The sequence below is a fragment of the Syngnathus typhle genome, linkage group LG6, assembly GCF_033458585.1.
Source record: "Syngnathus typhle isolate RoL2023-S1 ecotype Sweden linkage group LG6, RoL_Styp_1.0, whole genome shotgun sequence".
Classification (NCBI taxonomy): Eukaryota; Metazoa; Chordata; class Actinopteri; order Syngnathiformes; family Syngnathidae; genus Syngnathus; species Syngnathus typhle.
Genome location: NC_083743.1, coordinates 3,753,324 through 3,774,706, shown reverse-complemented (window position 1 = coordinate 3,774,706; position 21,383 = coordinate 3,753,324). Strand labels below are relative to the sequence as shown.

The 21,383-nt window shown below is 42.2% G+C and overlaps 4 protein-coding genes across 6 annotated transcripts in view; all 4 read left to right on the top strand.

Annotated features, from left to right (window-relative positions):
* Positions 1 to 136: 136 nt before the first annotated feature.
* p2ry12 (purinergic receptor P2Y12) lies at positions 137 to 5,518 on the top strand. Of its 2 annotated transcripts, none has more exons than XM_061281668.1 (3): positions 137 to 647; positions 3,405 to 3,641; positions 4,193 to 5,518. In XM_061281668.1, exons 2-3 carry the CDS (start codon positions 3,405 to 3,407, stop codon positions 5,000 to 5,002), a joined length of 1,047 nt encoding a protein of 348 aa, XP_061137652.1. In that variant the 5' UTR covers positions 137 to 647; the 3' UTR covers positions 5,003 to 5,518. The 2 variants fall into 2 exon arrangements, with proteins under 2 accessions (XP_061137652.1, XP_061137653.1); XM_061281669.1 differs by lacking the exon at positions 137 to 647 and adding an exon at positions 2,178 to 2,357.
* Positions 5,519 to 7,976: 2,458 nt separating this feature from the next.
* p2ry13 (purinergic receptor P2Y13) lies at positions 7,977 to 10,556 on the top strand. Its single transcript, XM_061281658.1, has 4 exons — positions 7,977 to 8,362; positions 8,694 to 8,885; positions 8,960 to 9,349; positions 9,459 to 10,556. Exons 2-4 carry the CDS (start codon positions 8,703 to 8,705, stop codon positions 9,909 to 9,911), a joined length of 1,026 nt encoding a protein of 341 aa, XP_061137642.1. The 5' UTR covers positions 7,977 to 8,362; positions 8,694 to 8,702; the 3' UTR covers positions 9,912 to 10,556.
* A 1,194-nt stretch (positions 10,557 to 11,750) lies between these two features.
* mfsd1 (major facilitator superfamily domain containing 1) lies at positions 11,751 to 20,183 on the top strand. Of its 2 annotated transcripts, XM_061280146.1 has the most exons (17): positions 11,751 to 12,015; positions 12,151 to 12,203; positions 12,630 to 12,742; positions 12,831 to 12,873; positions 12,957 to 13,024; positions 13,247 to 13,355; positions 13,442 to 13,544; positions 14,010 to 14,108; positions 14,307 to 14,418; positions 15,227 to 15,283; positions 15,390 to 15,546; positions 15,622 to 15,719; positions 15,797 to 15,909; positions 15,988 to 16,035; positions 16,098 to 16,164; positions 17,502 to 17,607; positions 18,345 to 20,183. In XM_061280146.1, exons 1-17 carry the CDS (start codon positions 11,841 to 11,843, stop codon positions 18,402 to 18,404), a joined length of 1,581 nt encoding a protein of 526 aa, XP_061136130.1. In that variant the 5' UTR covers positions 11,751 to 11,840; the 3' UTR covers positions 18,405 to 20,183. The 2 variants fall into 2 exon arrangements, with proteins under 2 accessions (XP_061136130.1, XP_061136129.1); XM_061280145.1 differs by lacking the exons at positions 17,502 to 17,607; positions 18,345 to 20,183 and adding an exon at positions 16,700 to 17,416 and having other exon boundaries at positions 11,753 to 12,015.
* Positions 20,184 to 20,339: 156 nt separating this feature from the next.
* schip1 (schwannomin interacting protein 1) overlaps positions 20,340 to 21,383 on the top strand; it is a 136,221-nt gene continuing 135,177 nt past the window's right edge. The window contains exons 1-2 of the mRNA XM_061280139.1: positions 20,340 to 20,484; positions 20,566 to 20,656. Of these exons, the coding sequence (XP_061136123.1) occupies positions 20,462 to 20,484; positions 20,566 to 20,656 (114 nt within the window). The 5' untranslated portion in view covers positions 20,340 to 20,461. The remainder of the gene's footprint in view (positions 20,485 to 20,565; positions 20,657 to 21,383) is intronic.

Sequence of the window (21,383 nt, the reverse complement as noted above, 5' to 3'; positions counted from 1 at the left end):
CCACCTTGGAAAATCACATCTGTGGTGACTTTTTCACTTCTGGTCTGGTGTTGCGTTTTGGTTTTGTTAGAGGGAGGCCTGAACACGGTACAGTACTTTTCCGTTCTTTAGTTTCGATGCTAAACTCAGCTACACATTCCCTGAGGATCGGTTGCCGTATAAGTAGAAGATCCTTTTCAAAACATTTGCAACACGCAGTTCCATCTTGCCGGCAAGGATACAGTAGAGTAGCGAGTGCGCACTTCTCGGTGTCTACGCCGGCGATATAATTTCACACCACAGTTGCACAATCCTCACTTGGGCCTTTCAGCCACAACTAAGATCTTTGCACGTCGTCTTCAGGGAAGCTGTGTCATGCTGTGGTCATCCCAAACATCCAAGGGCTATTTATTTTGCAGGCAGGCCTTGTCAACTGCCGTCTTACTTTAACTACGAGACTATACCCTGAGGGACACCATTTTGAATTAAAAAAAAAAATAGTCGTAATTATTCGTCAGGGGACAGACAAAATATCAATAGCAATATAAACATCCATCCATCTATTAAAACGTGACTCTTTGCCTTTTTCATGTCTGGCCTGAGGATAAGGCTTTTCCATTCTGATTGTCTGCAGATGTGGTCTTTGCGCCCCTTCAGAAAACAACCAGGTGAGTCTGCGGAGCCCCCCCACGACTGTAAACCGTACGTTCCTCAACCAACATCATGCTAAAGACATCAAAGCATCTCCAAATGACAACAAACCAGAGTTCAAGCTGTTAAACTGGCCAGCTCATCTCATTAAGAGTGTTAAACTGCAACAGAAGCTTGTGTATAATTGCCTCGGCATTTAACTGCAACATAAATGAGGAAGCAGAATCAACAAAAAAACGTGGCACCCAATAAAACCACTAAACGGTTTCCACAGGTTACGTTTCAAGAGGTTGATATACATTACATGACCACCTGCTGCATTGCATCTGTCTTAGCAGCACTTAGCACATACCTCAGTGACACAAGAACCCCCCCCAATTGTAAAATAATATGAGCGCATTATTTTCCATAATTGTTAGCCGGCATTTTGCTAGCCAGGTATGCATCGATCCTAAAAATGCAATTTCCCTTTGGGTAGTCCATTGGTGTGCCTCGTTGTCTGCCATGAGTGCGTGCGTGTCACTCTTTTATTTTTTTATTTTATTTTGACAGTCACCATATGGCTGGTGCTGTGTGTGTGTGTGTGTGGGGGGGGGGGGATCCACTATGATATAGCAGCTGTATTGGATCTCATTAGATTGTACAGGTGTACCTATTAAAGTGACCGGCGAGTGTGAACGACTTTGTGTGCCGAAGTTAACATCTGATGTCTTGCGTGCTCACACACAAGCGTCCGCTAAGCACACAGAGACACGGTGTCAAATATGCGAGCTATCCCGGCCCGGCCAACCTCTCAAAGGGATCTGTTGTCCTTTTTGTCCGCCGGCGGCCCGCATCTCCACATCCTGCTATCACGGGCACACGGGCAGAGGGATGATTGGACAAATAGTCAAAGAGCGATGAGATTCCTCACCGCTGCAAGGTACACACTGAAAGTGTTTTTTACTGTATGTGAGGAAAAATGGAAGGGCAGGGGGTGACAGCAGGAAAATGATAGTATTCTCTGGCTATGTTATGGATTGTCCGGTTATTATTTGTGAGTGTGTGTGTGATCTTGCTTTAAAAGATTCTGCTGAGAAATCTATTGAGGAATGAAAAGAACTTGCGTGGGCAGATGTTCATGACTGGAGTTTCCATTTGGAATTGATTTTGGAAACGTGGCTTTGTTTTGGTGGTGGGGATGGAAGTCAGCAATGTCGGTAAAATGTCTTTAGGCGAGGTAATAATACGTCGCATGACTTGCGCAACATCCGCACAAGTAGCTTGTTCAATGATCCAAAATCCAGACCAGATGAGTCATCATCAAGGCGAAAACAAAGCACTTGCTATTTTTCCGGAATGAAACCAGCTGGTCGACCGGAAAATCAAACATATCCAGACATTCAACCTTAAAACTTTAAGGACGGAAAGTCATTGTGTAAAACTTTCATTTGGGAATAAAACCCAGACTATGTAGCCCAGGTTACCAATAATACAAAATCAATTTTATATTTCTCTCAAAGCACACACACATTGGCAACAGACGTCCGTAGCAGGCCGACAACGGTAACACAACAGTAACTTGACACTGTCCAAACAAAACCCTCGTATTTCAACTGGACCACATTTACGACTCGACCGTGGAGATGCATGAACGCAAAAGACCCTCGCAAACAAACACGGACCACCGTCTGGCCGCTGAAAGGTTACGCCGACCTGTCACAGTGACGACGTGTTTTTTCTAACGGGTGAGAGGTCGCAGTTTGTCAGCGCACAGCTGCTGCGGCAGCTTCTGGATTTGTTTGAGCGGCATCGTACCCTTGTTGAGTTTTCTAGAATCTCTTGAGGGAGATCAGTCCTGCTCGTTCAGCTTCCTGTTTACGGAGTTTGTTTGCTTTGGAAATGCTGATTGGTCGCAAGCCAGAATGATTTATGTTCATCAGAAATGATTGCGTAACTGTTTAAAGGAGATTATGCAAAGTACTAATGCAGTTCCAAAAAGTGAAAATGCTAATATTCACAGAAAATATTGTGTCAAATATGTGGAAATTCTGAGGGAGAAACGTTAATGCTATTAGCATCATTTGGCTACTAGCTTACTTAGCTAACATTGACTCAAAGGACATAAAACGTCTGTTTATAGAACATTTTCAACAAAATGGGCACCTATCCAGGATGTATCTGGCGTAGGTATGCGTGCAGGAGAATAAAGGAAGTGAATGATGCTTAGGTTTCAGTGTGAGACTAGACAGGAAGTTTCAGCATTGCTGCCTACTTGTTGGTACATGAAATTTCAACATCATGTGATGTAAAAATCAAAAGCAGCCCATAGAGGAGCTTGTTTTCGTTTCCTCGGAAAGATGATCCGATTTTTAGCCAAGAATATCTTGGGGTGGTTAGCCACTCTGGGTCACAGGTCAGATATAAAGACATGGGGTCATATCCCAAGGCAATAGAACCTTGACTGGTCACCAGCCAACAAAAGGCACATGTCAACAAGTGACCATTCATACTTATCGAGGTCGTCAAAAAGCCACAGAGAAATGACGAAAGACAGCTAAGTAACGCGTTAGGATGCAAGATAAGCATTTCTTCCGGACGACTTTTTTCAATCGTCTGCAGCGTTTCCGTCAAACAGGAAAGAGAAAGCAGAAGGCAGAGGGAGAGTCTGCGCTCAAGACACTCCATGTCACATTCGACTGGAGGCAGCCGAGTGGCACTCTTGCTTGGAGTGAGCTTCAGTGAATGACTTCAATTATTGTTTCAATACTTGAGGTTGGTGATTGATTTTCCAGATGGTTTTCCTCATGGACGCCAACGCAACCCTGGGCAACCTGAGCTGCTCCCGCGACAATGTCCTCAAGACGGTGGTTTTCCCAGTCCTCTACTCGATTCTGTTCCTTGCCGGACTGGCGCTCAACGGCTTGGCGGTGTGGGTGTTCCTGCGCATCCCGTCGCGCTCCCATTTCGTCATCTACCTCAAGAACGTCGTGGTCGCCGACGTCGTCATGACCCTCACGTTCCCTTTCAAGGTAATTAAGATTGGTAACGGGTAACTTTTTTTTTCTGGCGAGTATCACATCAGACAGATTTTAATCCCACTCTCTGGTTATTTACGTTTATAAGAAATAAATCTTTGACCCGTGGCATATTTCATGATCCAAAAATGTCATACCTGTGATGCACCGGACCAGAATTATGACGTGCACCCATGGCAACACTACTAATTTATAGATGTGTCTCTTCCCATCGCTACTCGAGGCCGCCACGTCGTAAAATCTGTTTTTGACGATAAGCCACCCAGTCTGCGATACTGCGTATAGACCGAGGCGAGGGAAACGGTAGTAAGCGGCGGTCTGACATTTCACGTGGGAATATTGTCATCTAAAAGATTCATGGGGCACTTTCGAACATCAAATGGGCCGCCAGAAAGGTTTTTCACGTTCCATTTGAACTTCAAAAAGTTATTTCCCCTCCAAATAGCTTTACTGAGCTTTAAGATCATCAAACACCTACATGGAAGGATTGCTAATTGGATGATCAGGAATATATGGACGATCCTCAATTTCCTCTCTTGCTGCAGGTGTTAGCAGACTCCAATATGGCTTCTACCGGCCTGAGAATATTCGTGTGCCGGGTTTCCTCGGTTCTCTTCTACCTCACCATGTACATCAGCATCCTCTTCTTCGGACTGATCAGCATCGACCGCTGTAGGAAGACCCTGTCACCGTTCAGGGGTACCAACGCTAAGCGGTTGGCCCTCAGGAAGGTTCTCTCCGCCGCGGTGTGGATCGTCCTTCTGGGGTTCTGCCTTCCCAATGTGATCCTGACCAATGAGACGCCGCGGTCGGAGTATTTCAAGTGCAGCGACCTGAAGGGTCCGGCTGGGCTTTACTGGCACGAGGTGGTCAATCACGTGTGTCAGGTTATCTTCTGGGGGAACCTCCTGATTGTGATCGTGTGCTACACGTTAATCACCAAAGAGCTGTACAAATCGTATTCACGCACCAAAACTCGAAGCCCCAATGGGGGAGGCGGGGCTTCGGCCAAACAGAAGCAGCAGCCCAAAAGGAAGATGAACAGCAACGTCTTCCTGGTCCTGGCCGTGTTCTTCGTGTGCTTCGTGCCGTTCCATTTCGCCCGTGTGCCTTACACAATGAGCCAGACGCGGGATCTTCTCTTCCACTGCCAACTCAAGCTCTTCTTCTTCCAGCTGAAGGAAAGCACGCTCTTCCTGTCGTCGCTCAACTCACTCCTGGACCCGCTCATCTACTTTTTTCTCTGCAAGTCCTTTAGGACCACCTTGTTCAAAATGTTCAGGCTGCCCCCCGGTACCTGCAGCTGGCTGCTCGAGAGGGGCTCGGAATCAGATTCTGGCAGCACCACCCCCTGAAACGTGATGGACTGTCAGGTGACAAGGGACTCGAAGCACCTGAATTTCAATATTTCTTCACGCCTATGTCGATGTTAGATTTGTAATCAGCTTCTTTGTGCCTCCATCTCGATGAAATCTGTCTCGTTAAGTCTAGTCAAGGTTATTTATTGAATTAATTAGAAAGGACTCTTAAAGACTTTACAACTAGTTCAGTCAATTCATCAGTCAAAGTTGCCTCAATGGCGCCATGACATGATTAACCAATACACTGTACACACTTCTGAAGATCAAACTATGAATTGATTATTGTTCTTATGACACCTATCCATATATTGCAGGTAGTCTTTTTTTTTTTTTTTTTGCACTATGCTGACTATTCAACATTAAAAATGTGATTGTATTTTTTAATTGTAGTTCATAGAACACTTGTTGATGTTATTTTTTTGTAAACTGTTTCAATATTTTTAGAGGTCATATGTTGACTTTTGCTGTGAATAACGCGATCAATAAAGTTTGATTGAGTCACTAATTGAAGTTGACGTCCCAGAATTCAAATGTATTGACCAGGCATTCTAAAGTAAATGCATGTATTGCATATTTGAAAATAAACTTGCTAAATAAAGCAATACAGAAGTAATAATAATATGGCGTTTCATGGAAATGCATTGAGTACATTTGAGGCCACCTAGTGGATAAACGCAAGACACACAAGTGTTTTTTTTTATGTTACATTGATGGCTATTTCAATAAGATTGAATAACTGCGTCCCTAAATTATTTTTAAAAGGCACTTAATCTTCATCTTGGTTGAAGTGCTGCTTATTTCTGCTTGTTTTATACTCTGTTGTCAATACTGGATATGTAGCAGCTGCCCTCTCGTGGCTAAGGAATGCATTACATAGCAGAGCATTCAATTGTAGGATTATAGTGTTATGGCTAGAGATTGAATAGTTTTATGATTATTAAATGTAGTCATAAAAGAGTATGTTTTCTTTAGATACCGTACAACACCCATTACCATACTAAAGTGTAAATTTTTTCCCACTCCAAATTATTATTAAATGGAGGAAGAAATACATATTTATTTATTTATTTATTTATTTATTTATTTATTTATTTATTTATATTTAACTTAAAAAATAGATCCAGACTTGGGTCAGTACCATCTATAAAGTAAAAGCAAGATTTTATTATATGTTTCATGTATTGAATCTTACTAGACCAAATAGATGTACTGAGTGAATTGAATTGAACTGAAATAGTGTTGATATGACGTAAGTCGACATTCAGACCGATAAAAATCCTGGTTGGTGCATTTTGTCCTTTTTTGTGGGAGTGACACAAATTGGACATAAAACCGGATTATAAAATTTCTACTCTGACAGCGGAAATTTTACGACGCTATTGTAAAAGCTTATTGCGCTGTATAGTTTTCATTTTGATCTTTTATTTATTTATTTATTGCTTTTAGATTTACAATAGGGGGGGGGGGAGTAGAGAAAACCTCACGCTCTTTTATTTGACTTGTGTTGTTCCTTTCAACACCTATCCAACTTTTAATTGCATAAACAAGACCGTCAATGTGTCACTTTTCAAGGCTAAGTTGTAATGTACAGAAGAATGCACTAGGGGAGATTAAAACTACAATAAATTTAGACTTGGCAACCTCAGGGTCGATTCTCTCAATCATAGGCGCGCCGCTAAATTCACCTCCTTGTTTTTGGTGTCAAGATTCAAGCATCTGTACATTTTTATGTGATTATGATGTAAATATCAACTGCAAGTGATGAGAAAGGATGTAGCTCACGTGGGTAAACGATTCACAAAATTACCCTAATTTTCAGACTATAAGTCGCGTTTTTTTTCATAGTTTGGGTGGGGGGGGCGTCTTATACTGAGGAGCGACTTATATACATATATATGGGTTTTTTTCACTTTTTTGGGCATTTTATGGCTGGTGCGACTTATACTCCGGTGCGACTTATAGTCCGAAAATTACGGTAGCTGGAAAAGTAATCAAGTCTAAAGACTAAATCAATTTTATTTTTTAAAAATGTTACAATTATTTTCCATTGTTTCGGACCACTTGCCATATCGCCACGGGCCACTACAAGGCCGCGGACTACCGGTTGAGAATCCCCGATAATCGAAGTCTTATTGCTGCTCTACTAGTTGAATATAAAACGTAGGGGAGTAAAAAAAAAATTGTATTTCTCATATTTGCGCATATTGTGGGTTTGTTTGTTAGGTAAATGATTGTTAAATGTGTGTATGATTTGTGAATCAACTGCGGGGTTATTAACATGTCATATTTAGGGAAAGGGAGGTTATCCCGGGGCAGATTCTTCTTCCCATGTGTTGTAAGCAGCGAGGCCCACGCGCTTACGTATGAACCCGATGTGACATTTGAGAATTGCGCTAATAATGTGTTTTCCTTCCTCACGTTTTGCTGAAACGCAATTTGGGAAGAAGATACTTTCACATGAGTCATTTTTGTTCCTTTTGTGGGAAATGTGGTTAAAAAAGCAAAAGTTACAACGAGAGTCATGACATGACAAAATATGTCTTTTTATTTCCTTCATTTTTTTTCCTCAAGCCGCTGCGCCTTACACTTTATCACCGGTTCAAATAGTAAACCTCCGTTAATTAAACGATCGCCCGGGGGCCGCTTTTCAAGGCCAGCATTTCAACTAGTCCATCTTTTCCCATCTGCTGTTATTCCTGGTCCCGATCCAACAAGCAAAGTCACACAGGAAATGATGCCTGTCATGTTCTATCAAAGCGCTCCTTTTATTTATAGAAGGGCGCAAAAGGGAGGACAATTCTATAAAGCATCACTACGGCAGGCAAGCAAGCATAAGGAACCAATATGACACATTTTGAAGTCGTAAAACTCACATATTTTATTTTATTTTTTTTAGGGTTTTTGTTGGGGGGCAGGAGCGTGCAGCAGGTCCAGAGAGAAGGGTCCCCCAGAACGTGCCCGTGGTATTTGTTTATCGATTGGCACGCACGGGAGCCAAAACCTCTCGGGGAACAATTGGGACAGGAAGTGTGCAAGCAAAGTGTCTTTCACTCACAGGAAGGCTGGCAAAGTCATTGGGTGGATTTAGATAGGGAAAGGGGGGCATGGTTCAGTCCCTTCAAAGACAGCACACACACATTTAGTTCAAGCGAATTGACTGAAGTAACAGCAATATATGTTCGATTGGAGTTTCTTTGTTCGGCTAACTTCCTGTAGATAACAGCAGAAAAAGCGGAATAGGATATTTCACTTCTTCCTTCTTCTGAAATATTGTTTTTTTGCACCCATCCTTGCCTTATAAGTTCTTCTTCTTCTTCCCCTGCCTCACAGTCACACAGCAGTGAAGGACATAAGGTAAGAAGCAATCATCTCAAGAATTTCATCGGTTTAAAAACTCAAATTTGTACTGATGTGAAGTCATAAAAGTCCATTTGAGTTTTATTTTTCTGTACGTTTGTTGCCATGGCAGCTGGTGCTTACGGTTTTACCACAGAGAAAGTCTTTTATAATTGTAATGTATTCTAAAATGTTTTTTTATTCCTTGTGTGGAAGCTTAATTTGACACAATAATGTAATGGAAATTGTTTTGTCTTAATATGGTGAAGCAGCATGAGGTTCATGATCGATACTTATGCTTGTTGTAAGTGTAAATATATTTTATTTATATTTATTTTGTCCTCTCCAGAAAGACAAGATGAACGACTCGCAAGCCAACGCTTCCTTCAAGTGTGTCCGGGATATCAGCGTGACCTCGGTGCTGTTCCCATGGCTATACAGCATCATCTTCATCCTCGCCCTGCTCCTCAATTCCATGGCGGCGTGGGTTTTCTTCACCATTCCCAGCAAGTCCACGTTCATGGTCTTTCTAAAGAATGTGGTGAGTGGATTTTAAATCAGGCTCTTTTGTGATATTATTAATATCGACAAATGAGTGATGGATTGAAACGACAGGTGGTAGCTGACTTGTTGATGACCTTGACCATCCCCCTGAGGGTCATGAGCGACACCGGCGTGGGCGGGCATCCGCTCCGGGCCTTCCACTGCCGTTACTCGGCCGTTCTCTTCTACGTCACCATGTACATCAGCATCATCTTGCTGGGCCTCATCAGCCTGGACCGTTACCTGAAGATAGTCCGGCCCTTCGGCAAAGGCGTCCTGCAGCGGGTGTGGGTCGGCCAGGCGCTGAGTGGCGTGGTCTGGGTGGTCATGTTGTCTTTGGCGCTGCCCAATGTGATCTTAAGCGATCAGCCGCCACGCTACTCTAACGGACGGATCAAGTGCACGTCCATGAAGAGTCAGGCCGGCCTGGATTGGCATGAAGGATTCATCTACTTTGTTCAGGTATGGAGAATTGAAGTCGTTTGATTAGGTACAGCAGCAAAATATGAATTTTACGTTCATTGGGTCCAATCAAAGATGATAGATAAAGGAATTCACTGTGTTTCCTTAGGTGATCTTCTGGGGAACGCTGGCCCTGATGATCTTCTGCTACACGTTCATTAGCAAGAAGGTGTACGAGTCATACAGAGCCTCAAAGTCCAGTTCCCAGGCAGCTACCCGCAAAACCAAAGCAAAAGTCTTTGTGGTTGTCGCCGTCTTCTTCGTCTGCTTCGCCCCCTACCACTTTAGCCGAGTTCCCTACACTATGACGCAAACCGGCAACGCCATCAGCAAGTGCCGTGTGAAGAACGGGCTCTACATCGCCAAGGAGACCACGCTGTGGCTGTCGGCCACCAACGTGTGCCTGGACCCGCTTATTTACGTGTTCCTGTGCAGCATGTTCAGGAATAGACTCATGGCCGTGCTCCAACGCAAGCCCCTCCACAAGGGAGATTCTCCCACTGCTACGTCCACTCAGCTGTCGCAAATGACAAACAACAGACTGGTTGGCCCACCAAAATAACACACAAACTTACATAAATGTCCAATATGTCAATTTGTTTAATGTTTTGTATCTAAGTAGATGAAAAAATGCTGGAACTGTCACAGATGAAGTTAGCTTTTAGCACTTAGCATCAGATTAAACTAATAAAAGTGGCTGTCACAGATGAAGTTAGCTTTTAGCACTTAGCATCAGATGAAACTAATAAAACAACAGAAGACTGCAGCAGATCATGACGTTGCAAAAATGACCACGCTGAATTCCTGCCACGCACGTTTGTCAAGTCACTGGACGCACGATGTCAAGTGTTCTCAAAGTCGTTGTCAACTTCCTGATCTCTAATCTCCTTAACCGACACTTTCCCTTCTGTAAACTCAAAGGAAAACATTTAGTCAGCACTTTTGCAAACACACACACTGGAAAATTATAACTTGTATTTTATTGTCATATTTCTGTTGCATTGGAGCAGGATTACAGAAATTACCAGTGTATCTGAAGTTAACTCATTCACTGCCATTGACGACTATAGCCGACAAACATTTATTTTGTTTTGACCACATTTCCTCAGATGAAAGAGAAGAAAGTTTTGCATGAGTTGTTGTTCTGTCAACAAAGTCACACACACTTACTCATTAAATTCAAGCACTGATAAGTGCACATATCAAATTGTGATCAAGCTGAATGTAAACAACAATCCAAGCAATCAGCACTGAAAGAGGGCAGATAGAAGTGGATTGACTTTTTACTTTCCACCTTTTTAGCACATTTATAAACGACTTGTAGAGGGATTAACATTACCTTTCGCCTGATTTACAATCATGTCTGCATGCAGATTTGATGAATGTCATAATGAATTATGATCATCCTCCATCCCACCACGTATTGGCTTTACTGCAGAGGCTGATATTTGGTCAGGAAATTAACGAGCTATTCGCCGCGGCCGGAGTCGCAGTCGCTGGAGCCAGAAGAAAGGTCGTTTGTCACCCGACGATTAAATCCTCTGACAGCCGTGGCGGTGAGTTATTAGAAATTCAAAATGACGTTCATGGGAATTAAATCAACTCTGTGGATAGTGTTGCCTGGCACCGCATGCATGGACACAGGTCGGGGTCAGGGAAGAGTCAAGACAGGTAGGGAACAGGTCTGACACTTCCATGTTAGTGGCCGCTTACTAATTGAACTTGCAGGACTGACTCAGTTTACAAAAAAAATTATGTGGCACTTACAGATGGTAGTTGTGTTTAACAGCTGTGAGGATTATGAGGGGGGGTCCTTGGATTAAAGTCTGGATCCCAAAATTTGGAGAACACCTGCTGTAGTTAACAGTGCACACGCAAGAAAGTGACTTTCCTTCCTGCACTCTTAAAATCGACCATAAAGCAAATTGGCCGCTAGGGTGCAACATTTCCACAAAGTGCCTTGCCCTTTTTCATCAGTGCCCACAAACTCTGCACTAATACTGGATACGCTCATTGTGCATTGTTTTATTTAGTTTAAAAGTTTTTAAATATTAATTTATAAGTAATGTTACACGAATTTGATTGAGTCTATGGAATTTTAAGGGGTTGTTTCATGCATGTTGTCCCATCAGTTGATAAAATATGGTGCACACATATATACCCCGCATCTAATCTTTTTCATGCTCGTCTTATTTAATTGACATTATAAATTAATTGTAATAATTTAACCGATTGCATGTATGATTTTTTAAAGTAATAAGTAGTATAAGTTTAAAACCAAATACGCATTATTATTACTATTAATATTATTATGATTATTATTATGATCATTATCATCATTTTTATAATAATAATTGTTGTTGTTACTTTGTCTACTTCCGGGATCCTGACTATCACGTGAGGTCACGTGATCCACATGTGCCAGGTCATGTGACGAGTCTCCCGTTTCTTGTTTTTTTTTCCCGATCAACTTTCCTAGCGAATCCAAATCATGGCGGGCATCGAGGAGGACGAAGCCTTACTGGCGGCGGACGATGGGGATGAGGGCACCGTGTCCCGCGGAGAGAAGAGCGGCCGTGCTGGCACACCGCTACCCGCTATCTGCGACCCGGCGCGCGGCTTACACCGGGTTGTTGTCCTGGTGTTTATGTGTTTCCTCGGATTCGGTAAGCACGAAAAGGCGACAACGTGGAGCATTTTAAAACTGTACTTTTTTTTTTTTTTTTTTAATAATGGCAGCTTAACCCAAATCTAGTGTTAAGTGTAACGTTCAAATTGTGTGCTTGTGTTTTTTCCTCCAGGAAGCTACTTCTGTTATGATAACCCTGCTTCTCTTCAGACTGAAGTCCTTCTGGTAAATAGTTTTATATGGTTTTGTAAAAATGACAATACCACCGCTAATTTCTCATATTCCTCCAGTAAATCAAGTTTGTGTTTGTCCTTAAAATGTTCTTTTCCTCAACAAAAAATGTCGTTTCTGATTTAAAATGTCCCCATTGGAGAAAGCACACAATGATGAGATTCATCAAAACGACCCCACTCGTGTGACCTTTAACCTTTGCAACTCAATATAGATGTTTTTTAAGTAGAACTAAAAATAAACAACTGAGATAACGTGTTGTGTTTATGCTTATGATTCTTCTTCGGTTCATGGTGAAAAAGTCGATTGAATTGATTGACTGATTCACTCATTCATTAATAATTGTCCCGAGCAATAAACTTGATCAAATCGATTAGTAACACAGCACCTATTGTTTACTTTTATCTCACTTTTATGAAGGATTTGAACTTGAACACGGCCAAGTTCATGCAGCTATACGCCTGGTACTCGTGGCCCAATGTCATCCTTTGCTTCTTGGGCGGATTCCTCATCGACAGAGTCTTTGGCGTTAGGTAATATCAACATTTTCTAAGTAGTCATTTTCAGTTAATCAATCAAAAGATAATAATCTAACCGTGATTTCATGTTTTATTTTATTAGGCTGGGAACCATTATCTTTTCACTCTTTGTTTGTGTTGGGCAGGTAGGTTTGTGGTGTTATTTTTATTTTTTTTAAAAATGATTGAATTTTATTTCAATGTTTTTTTTTATTTATTCTTCTTACAGCTAATATTTTCCACTGGAGCTTTGGTAAATCGCTTTTGGTTGATGGAAATTGGACGTTTTGTATTTGGGTGAGGAAATTATTTTTAATGTGTACTAAAATATTGGTTAACACGTGGAAAATAAAATTTCATTTTACTGTTCACAGACAACTGTGCTTTGCAGTTTAATTGAATTATTTGAATATACTTTTTTTGTTTCCTTACACTGAAGCAATTTATATGTCTAATTTTTTTGATGCCATCAAATTGGATGTAATGTTTTTTACTCTGATGCCTTGTTGTTGTGGATAGAATCGGAGGGGAATCCCTGGCTGTGGCCCAGAACACGTATGCGGTCAACTGGTTCAAAGGGAAGGAGCTCAACTTGGTGTTTGGTCTTCAACTCAGTATGGCTCGCCTGGTAAATAAAAAAAAAAGAAGACACTTTTGCTCAGATGATATTAAGCAGCAGCTTGGTATGAACACGTTCACTCTCGTGGTCCGCAGGGCAGCACGGTGAACATGAACATCATGGGCTGGGTCTACAGCAAAGTGTCTGTCCTGGTTGGCTCGCCCGGTTACATCACGCTCGGCTGCTCGCTCATGATAGGTAGAGTAGAAATGTGAAATGTAACGACATCCGGGCGCGCTGCGCCGAGAGTTACTCGAGCATTCGAGCAAAAATCTCAGCTGACAGATGAGAAGGAGAACCAAAAGTGCAAGTGGCTGCTTTATGTGAATGACGTCAGTCGGAAGAAGTGTCACTTCTCCTTTTTTTTTTCTTCTTCAATGTGTCAAAGAAATTATGACTTTCTTGGGATAATTGCCAATTTTGTTGGTTTGTTCTTTGGATTTTATGAAGTTAAGTGGCACAGAAAATATCTTCCATTATAATCACATATCACTAAAAAAACAAATGTTTGACTTATTAAAAGACATTTCACATAAAAAATTTTTTTTTTTGTATGTTTAGCCCTTAGCTATTAAAACAACAGCTCTCAAATGAAATTCAGCTTTTCCATCAATATTTGCGTTAATTCCCATCCCCGATTTTAATCCTATTTTCTCTCCTTAGCCGCCGTAACCTGCATTTTCTCGCTAATCTGCGCTCTGGTGCTGGCATTCCTCGACAAACGAGCGGAGAAAATCCTCAAGAAAGAGCAAAGCAAAACCGGTAAAGCATTCCGACGACTACGTCTTGTCGTGTCGCCACTTTTACGCCACCAGAAGTTATTTCACTGCCTGCTTTTAATTACAATATCTTTCACTTTAATTAAATTGCGCCGTTAAAGAAATACACCGCTGTAATTGAATTATCCGGCCTTTTTTAATGAGTTTCTGCTTCAATGCGTTTTTGTCTCTTGATTGTCAGGCGACGTAATTCAGCTGACTGATGTGAAAGACTTCCCCTTACCCTTGTGGATCATCTTCATCATTTGTGTCAGCTACTATGTGGCCATCTTCCCTTTTATTGGACTGGGACAGTGAGTATTACGCAAGCGCCCCCTCGCTCCACCAGGAATCACCTTAAGCGCTTTTGTGTGTGTGTGTGTGTGTTTTTAATTTGTATTTATCGTCCCTGAATTAATTGTTTTGAGTCGACAGCGTTGCAGTGGTTAAACTGACATCTATTTATTATCACCATTATCAGCAAGTGAATGCGCCGATTAATGGAAAAATTCAAACCGCATTACCAAAAAACGGCTGACTCAAAATATCCAAAATTCGGCCTTCCACAAGTCAAGCGTGTCTACCGCCAAGTCGTTTTTATTTCCACTCTTCTCTAGCAAATAGGAAAGCCGCGAGCTTGTCTCGGGAAATGCGCGCGTGAATTTCGAACGAGAGCATTTTATGTCTCATCAGAGTTGTTATTAAGTTTACCGACGCTATAACAATGCTTATAATTTACAATTATAGTTTCTTATGGGTGGGGGGGGGAGCATGGCGGGCATCTGCCGAAAACATATTTATTGTCCTTGAGTGAACGAGGAAGCGAATTCTACTCCTGAACAAGACGTCATTATGTTTCGAAGGGCGCGCTCGGAGTAGAACGGAGAGCCTCGTTAAACGGCCGTGACTGCAATACGTTTTCGTGGCACGATGCTGGGTTGTTATCAAGCCGCGGAGGGGGAGAAAAAGGCTCGGCGATGAGACAAATCAATTGACGTGGTCGCAAGTTGAAAGAAATCAATTAGCGGCCGACGTAACGTCTCCGAGTCGCGTGGTTGTCGTGCAAAATGACGGACGGCGGAAGAGAAGCTGCGAAAGTTCTGAGTCCACCTTTCTCCGCAGGGTCTTCTTCATCGAGAAGTTCGACTTTTCCCCGGCTCAAGCGAGAGCTGTCAACAGGTGCTTCTCAGTCGATAAAATTGATGGCGGCAGAGCATCGTTTTCTGATTTACATCCTCTTCTTTTTTTTTTTTTTTTTTTGACTGTGCTCTTCTGACTCCTTCAGCATCGTTTACATCATCTCAGCGCCGGCGTCTCCCGTTTTGGGCTTTCTGGTGGACAAGACGGGAAAGAACATCATTTGGGTGATGTGCGCCGTGTGCGCCACACTCGCCTCTCACATGATGCTGGCCTTCACCTTCTGGACTCCCTGGATCGGCATGGTAACCCATGAAGAGAAATCGCTGGGCGGGACATTTCCTGTATATGATATAATCTCCCATCTTTGTGTCTTCCAGTCACTGCTGGGCTTGTCTTACTCCCTCCTAGCATGCGCCCTGTGGCCCATGGTGGCTTTCGTGGTACCCGAGCACCAGCTGGGGACCGCCTACGGCTTGTGCGACCGCTTCTCATTCCCCTTCTAATGAATTGTGGCTTATCGTGTTTCATTGACGCAAATGTTTCTCCCGATAGCATGCAGTCCATCCAGAACCTGGGATTAGCGCTCATCGCCATGGCAGCTGGAGCCATCCTCGATAATAGAGGATACCTCTTACTGCAAGTCTTTTTCTGTTCCTGCGTCTGCAGTCAGTCCCTTTTCTATTTGGCACCTATTGAACTTTATTTTTGTTTTCCTCCTTGACAGTCTTTTCTGTTTCTTGCAGTTGCATTGATGGCGGTGGTGATGCTTTACTTGGTGGATTTTCTAAGAGGTAAGAGAAAGTTTTATCCCTTCTAAAACTTAATCACTTTGTTCCTATTCCTCGCCCTCCAGGAGGAGATTTGAACCGGTCAGCTTCAGCCAGAAGCAAACTCCAGAAAGAAGCCACTTCAGATGCGGAGTGAGTAGCTGCCGCTCTTCACCCGCCGTCGCTTTTCCGCCCCCTCTCAGGCGTCTTAGAAGCGTAATGAACAGCCCACTCGTCTAATCAAGTGGCACACATATTTTGTGGCTCTTCTGAGATGTACTGGGCCGAGTCGACTATTTCGTCTGCTGGCACGTCCACTGGGTACACCATCCACTATACGTGGAAGATCACGTTGACATGATCATACAAAGAAAGCCTACACATTGGCTATTTTATAGATTAGCCGAGCAACAGAAAGAACACAATTAGCCTAACAATGCAATATTCTAGTCCAAGGGTATTGTTAAATATTTGCTTAGTCGTAAGATAGTTTTACAAATGCTAAAAATGAGTTTTAAAGATTGTTTTGGTGGGCCAAACTTTACTTTTTGTCCTCATTTTTTCGGTGCGTTCCCAGGAGTGAGAATGAGGTCGCATCCGTTTATCTTTGTCGGCATCCACTGTATGTCTGACTAATGTATCTCCATGCTGACTAACATATCTTCATGCTGTAATCACTATTTTCCAGATGATGATGTTGATGAGGGATCGCACAGAGGCAACAACCCGCATCGTCCACCCCTCAGCTGCCAATTTTGGGCCGTGGGGGCAGGACTGCGGGACTTGTGACTCTGCCCAGTGCTGCCATCTTTGGCGTTTCCCCACCACAGCTGAATATCTGGATGTAACACCTAATTATTTTGGTTTTGGTCTTCTATTTAAGAAGACATTTTTTAAGACTATTCAGTATCGGAATTGAGAGGAACCGAGCAACCCAAGATACCTAATTACCTTTTTATCCTGTGGAGTCATTTAATCAAAAGTGCATTATTATTTTTTTTATCATATGTGTATGTATATATATATAATTACTGGAGTCTCTCCAAGGGACCAGAGGGACTTGATATTTTAATCATTCGCACTACGGAACAGTAACGGCGGCTGCTTTAAAAGGGCATTGCTTTTTAATTGAAGTCTTTGTCGACATGTAATTATGTGATATGCTCCTCACTGGTTTGGGGATATATGTTTTTTTTTGCATTTCTATCCACTCTTTTCTTAAAAAAAAAAAAATGAATGTGTCCTTTTTAGGATACTTATTTCATTCATGAATGAAAGAAATGATTAGCGCGTATAAAAATGATTGATGCACTACGGCAGCGGTAGTCTTCTCCAAATCACTTGAATAATCATGAGTCGGTTTTGTTAAACCAAGTAAATCATTTTGAATAAACGGCTTTGTGAACACCGCAGTCGTTTTTTTGTTTATTCCTCACGAGGGGGAGAATGTGAGGTTGTTGCAAAAAGTTCTAACTGTGTTTTTGGTGTAGGAACAGGCGGCGGCACAGTCAGCTGACTGAGGGCGACGTGGCTCGACTGTCACCAATGTCTGCGTTTGGATTGCGCAACCGCTATCTCTCCAAGCTTGGAGCGCAGGTATCGTGCAGAAATTTAGAAATGTTTTTAGAAAACTATGTTTGGATTATATTTCAGAATATTTTTGTGGTTTCTTTGAAATCAAACAATGCTTTTCTTGTGTCAGTGGCTTAACTCGCTGCAACTCTTTTTAGCTGTAGTGTATTTTTAATTTGTTTTATTTCGACCTTTTTTGTTTCTTTCAATGAATCAACTAAGCAGTTATTTAATGGGATATATTTTATTTACACTAGGGCTGCAACTAACACATTTTAATAGTCGATTATTTTGATTGGTGACTCTAATTAAAAAAACATTTTACTTCCTATTGCTTTATTAAAAAACAGATTTGAAATTGATAACAAACTTATGATGACTCATTTACTTGTTCGGTCTGTCTTATTTGGCTTCAATGCAAAAAAAATGCTCAATCGGCAAAAATGATCACAAATCTGAAATTCCCCAAATTTGAAACCGATTAATCGAGTCATCGGCAATAAATACTCGATTTGCTGTTGCTTCATCGTTGCACCTCTGATTTATACAAATATATCTTTACAACTTTAGAGTCGTATTTGTTGAAGAAAACAACTTTGGGGGGTTGGCTGTAATTCATTAGGCCTATAATGTGCTACTTCAGGTCTTGCCACTGAGCCAAGAGGATTGATTTTAATGCCCCGCTGATGTATTTGTTTATCCATCACCACCTCCTCGGCTCCAAATGAGGTCTTCTCCCGTTCTTTCCTCTCTGCTCTCAGCTGCCAGGCCACTGCTCCAGCCATCTGTCATCGCTCGCCCACAGGAGCGTTCTGAAGTGATGCCCTTCATTCGGCCGTCTGCATTCCTCTGGCACTTTGGTCACGTGACTCCGCGCAAGTATGCGATGACAATAAGAAATGGGAGGAAGAGAGCGAAAGAGAGAGCGTGTTTACCGCCCTTCTGAACCCGTAGACATCACGTTCGTACCTTGAAGCCGCTTTCAACCTTCACACGGGCGATTGTTATTCCGACAGGGTGGACAGGTATCGTCTTTCCCTTGTTTTGTTTCAATTAATTGGGACAAAGAGCACGGGTGGTGGTTTTTTTATTTTTTATCACACACAGAAGACAGGCGGATTTAGAACAACAGAAAGGCACCGACTTCTCCATCTTCCAATTTTGTTTATTTATTTGAATTAAGAGCCTTGGGAAGTGGCCGCATGATTCGGGCTACTCAGCACATTCGCCACTTTCACATTTCCCCTGCAGTGGTTTTATAGAAAGCGCTAAATTACTTATTTAAATAGGATGAATCAGACTTGTTGAATATTAACTAATGCCTATAAAATAAAGAGTTATTAAAACCAAGGGGAGAAAAAAAAGCTTAACAGTCTGGAGTTTAGAGTTATTCTTGCACTCATCACAAATGGGGGTACAGGAGGAATCCATTGTTCCCCTTAAGGGGTGATCTACACTAATGTAACGCTCAAGATTAAGTATTGGACATTAAAGCCACATTTGCACGGAAAGTTTAAGTCAACTTTTAGTTTGTGATACTTCTTAAGAATTTCTTGTGGACGATTGAGTGTCCCCAAAATTCCTGCAGTGGAACGCGCCTTTAAAAATGTCGTTTTAAGGTCATCAAAGCGACGGAATGGCTTTGCTGTGAGTGTTGCTGAATCAGACCAAAATAAAATCGTTAGAGGTGGAAGGATTATTTGATTGATTGATTTTTTTTTTTTTTAAAGATCATTAATTCTAGGACAGTTTTACAAATATTTTTTTCCCCTCTGAATGCAATTCCTCAAAACAAATTGGATTGGAAGGATTACAAAGGCAAAATAAGGAGCGATTTAACTTTTCTGTGAAATGTTTGACACATTTTTCCCCGGCCCTTACAGGTAACCTATAATGAAGCTTTATCAGCGTTTTTTGAAGATTTGGGGGGGTTGTATTTTTTATTTGGTTGTTTTGTAGGCCCTGAGGTATTCTTGCACACTCACACAAGGAAAAAAAGTTGAGGTCAAAGTATTTTCCGTGCCCACAAGAATATGTCCCCAAATTACCTCAAATGACAGAGTGAACACACACACACGGACAAAAGTTAATGCAATAGTTCTCATGGGGGCTTGGTGGGTTAATTGTCTCGAGTCAAATGCATTTACGCCATAATTGTGTGAAAAACGTCTGAAGTTGAGACATTTAAAGTAGAGGTACTCAAATCTAAATCTTAAAGGGACAGTATTTTTTTTTCCAAAGGTCAGATGCAATAATACAGAAATATTCCAAGCAAAATATCTGATTTTGCATTATAATTTGCATTAGCTTTATTTTTTTTTATGTGTAATTTACTTAGCAGCAGTACATATAAACACAACAAGGGGAGTTTTGCTTTCTTAACATCTCAGATGTCTTATTTTATTTGCACATATGTCAACTTGTAAGAACTGTTTTAACTATTCACAATTGAGATTCATGACTTTTTTTTCCTACAGTGGGGACTTGTTGCAGAATGTCCTCTTAATTCCTTTTAGTGAGTTTTTGGATAAATGTATTGCTGGCTCTACTGACACTGATGTCTTTCTCATAGGGGGGGGAAATGCATCTGGCACCTTTTTGGTGCATTTCCAAAGCATGCGCTTCCAGCGTGCACACGAATGCATGCGGTGACACGCTGTATAAAAACGCGCGCACACTCTCAGCATCCCATTGGCTGCGATGGTTGCCCCCCCCCCCCCACCCCCCACCAACCGAGCCCAAGCACCCACCCCCCTCCAATCCAAGTCAGGTCATCTCTCCGGCTGCTCCCCTCTCAAAGTGTCCACTTGATCCGTGACTGGCTGCGGAAAGAAGGGGAAAGCGCTCGCCAGAGAAAGCCAGAGAGAGGGACAGCGCCATGCTGAGGAACTCCACGCACAGGTTGGTGTGACTCCGCCACCGCCGCCGATTCCTCTCTGCATCTGCGCGGGGAAAGCGCTAACTTGAGCGGTGTCCTTGCAGAGGCATGCATCCGGGAGAGGAGGCGAGGATGCGAGGCGGGAGTGGCGTGGCGCGGGAAAGGAGACACCTTGCCCTGTGCATCAACAACCAGGTGAGATTTTTTTTTCTTCTCTATTGAAGCAGCAGTCTTAGCGTGGGTTGGATTCATGCAACAGAAAAATGTTTGTGTGGGTGGATCTTCTCCTCTTCCTCCTCACACTGTCTCCCACTCTCTCGCTCCCTCTGAGTGGCACAAGCAATGATGTAATCCACTTTCTGGGCTTTTAATGGGAGCAGGAAGTTGATCAGACGACGCAGAGGCTCATTGATTAGAATAAAAAGCGGCAGTAGATAGAAGAAGTAGAGTGGAGCCATTTGCACAACATTATCAGGCTCTCTCCAAGCCAACATACAACTTTAATTGCGGAAGATTTCGCCTCGCTATAGTTCAAATGGATGGATTCAATTTGCTTTTTATCTCTATAGGCTCGAAGACACTTTTTTTCTTTTTAAATTCAATTGCCATGGCAACACCTTTAATCCTATTAAAGGTCTTCAGCCAGATTGTGTCTTTTTACATTACGAGAATGCGACGCTGTTTTTAAATTGGGCCGAGGGGAGCGATCTTCCCTTCAAGGCACCTGATTTTTTTATATATATTGTCGGGTATACTACGCTGTTCCTCAAGTAGGTTGGAATTGTAGAAGTGTCTATATTAAACTGAGAAGGAAATTTGGCCCAAGAAAATTGCAAAATATTGACATCGGAGCACAATTTGTAACTATTTATAGTATCCCAATCGGAAAAAAAAGGATAGCTGTCATTCATTTATATATTTT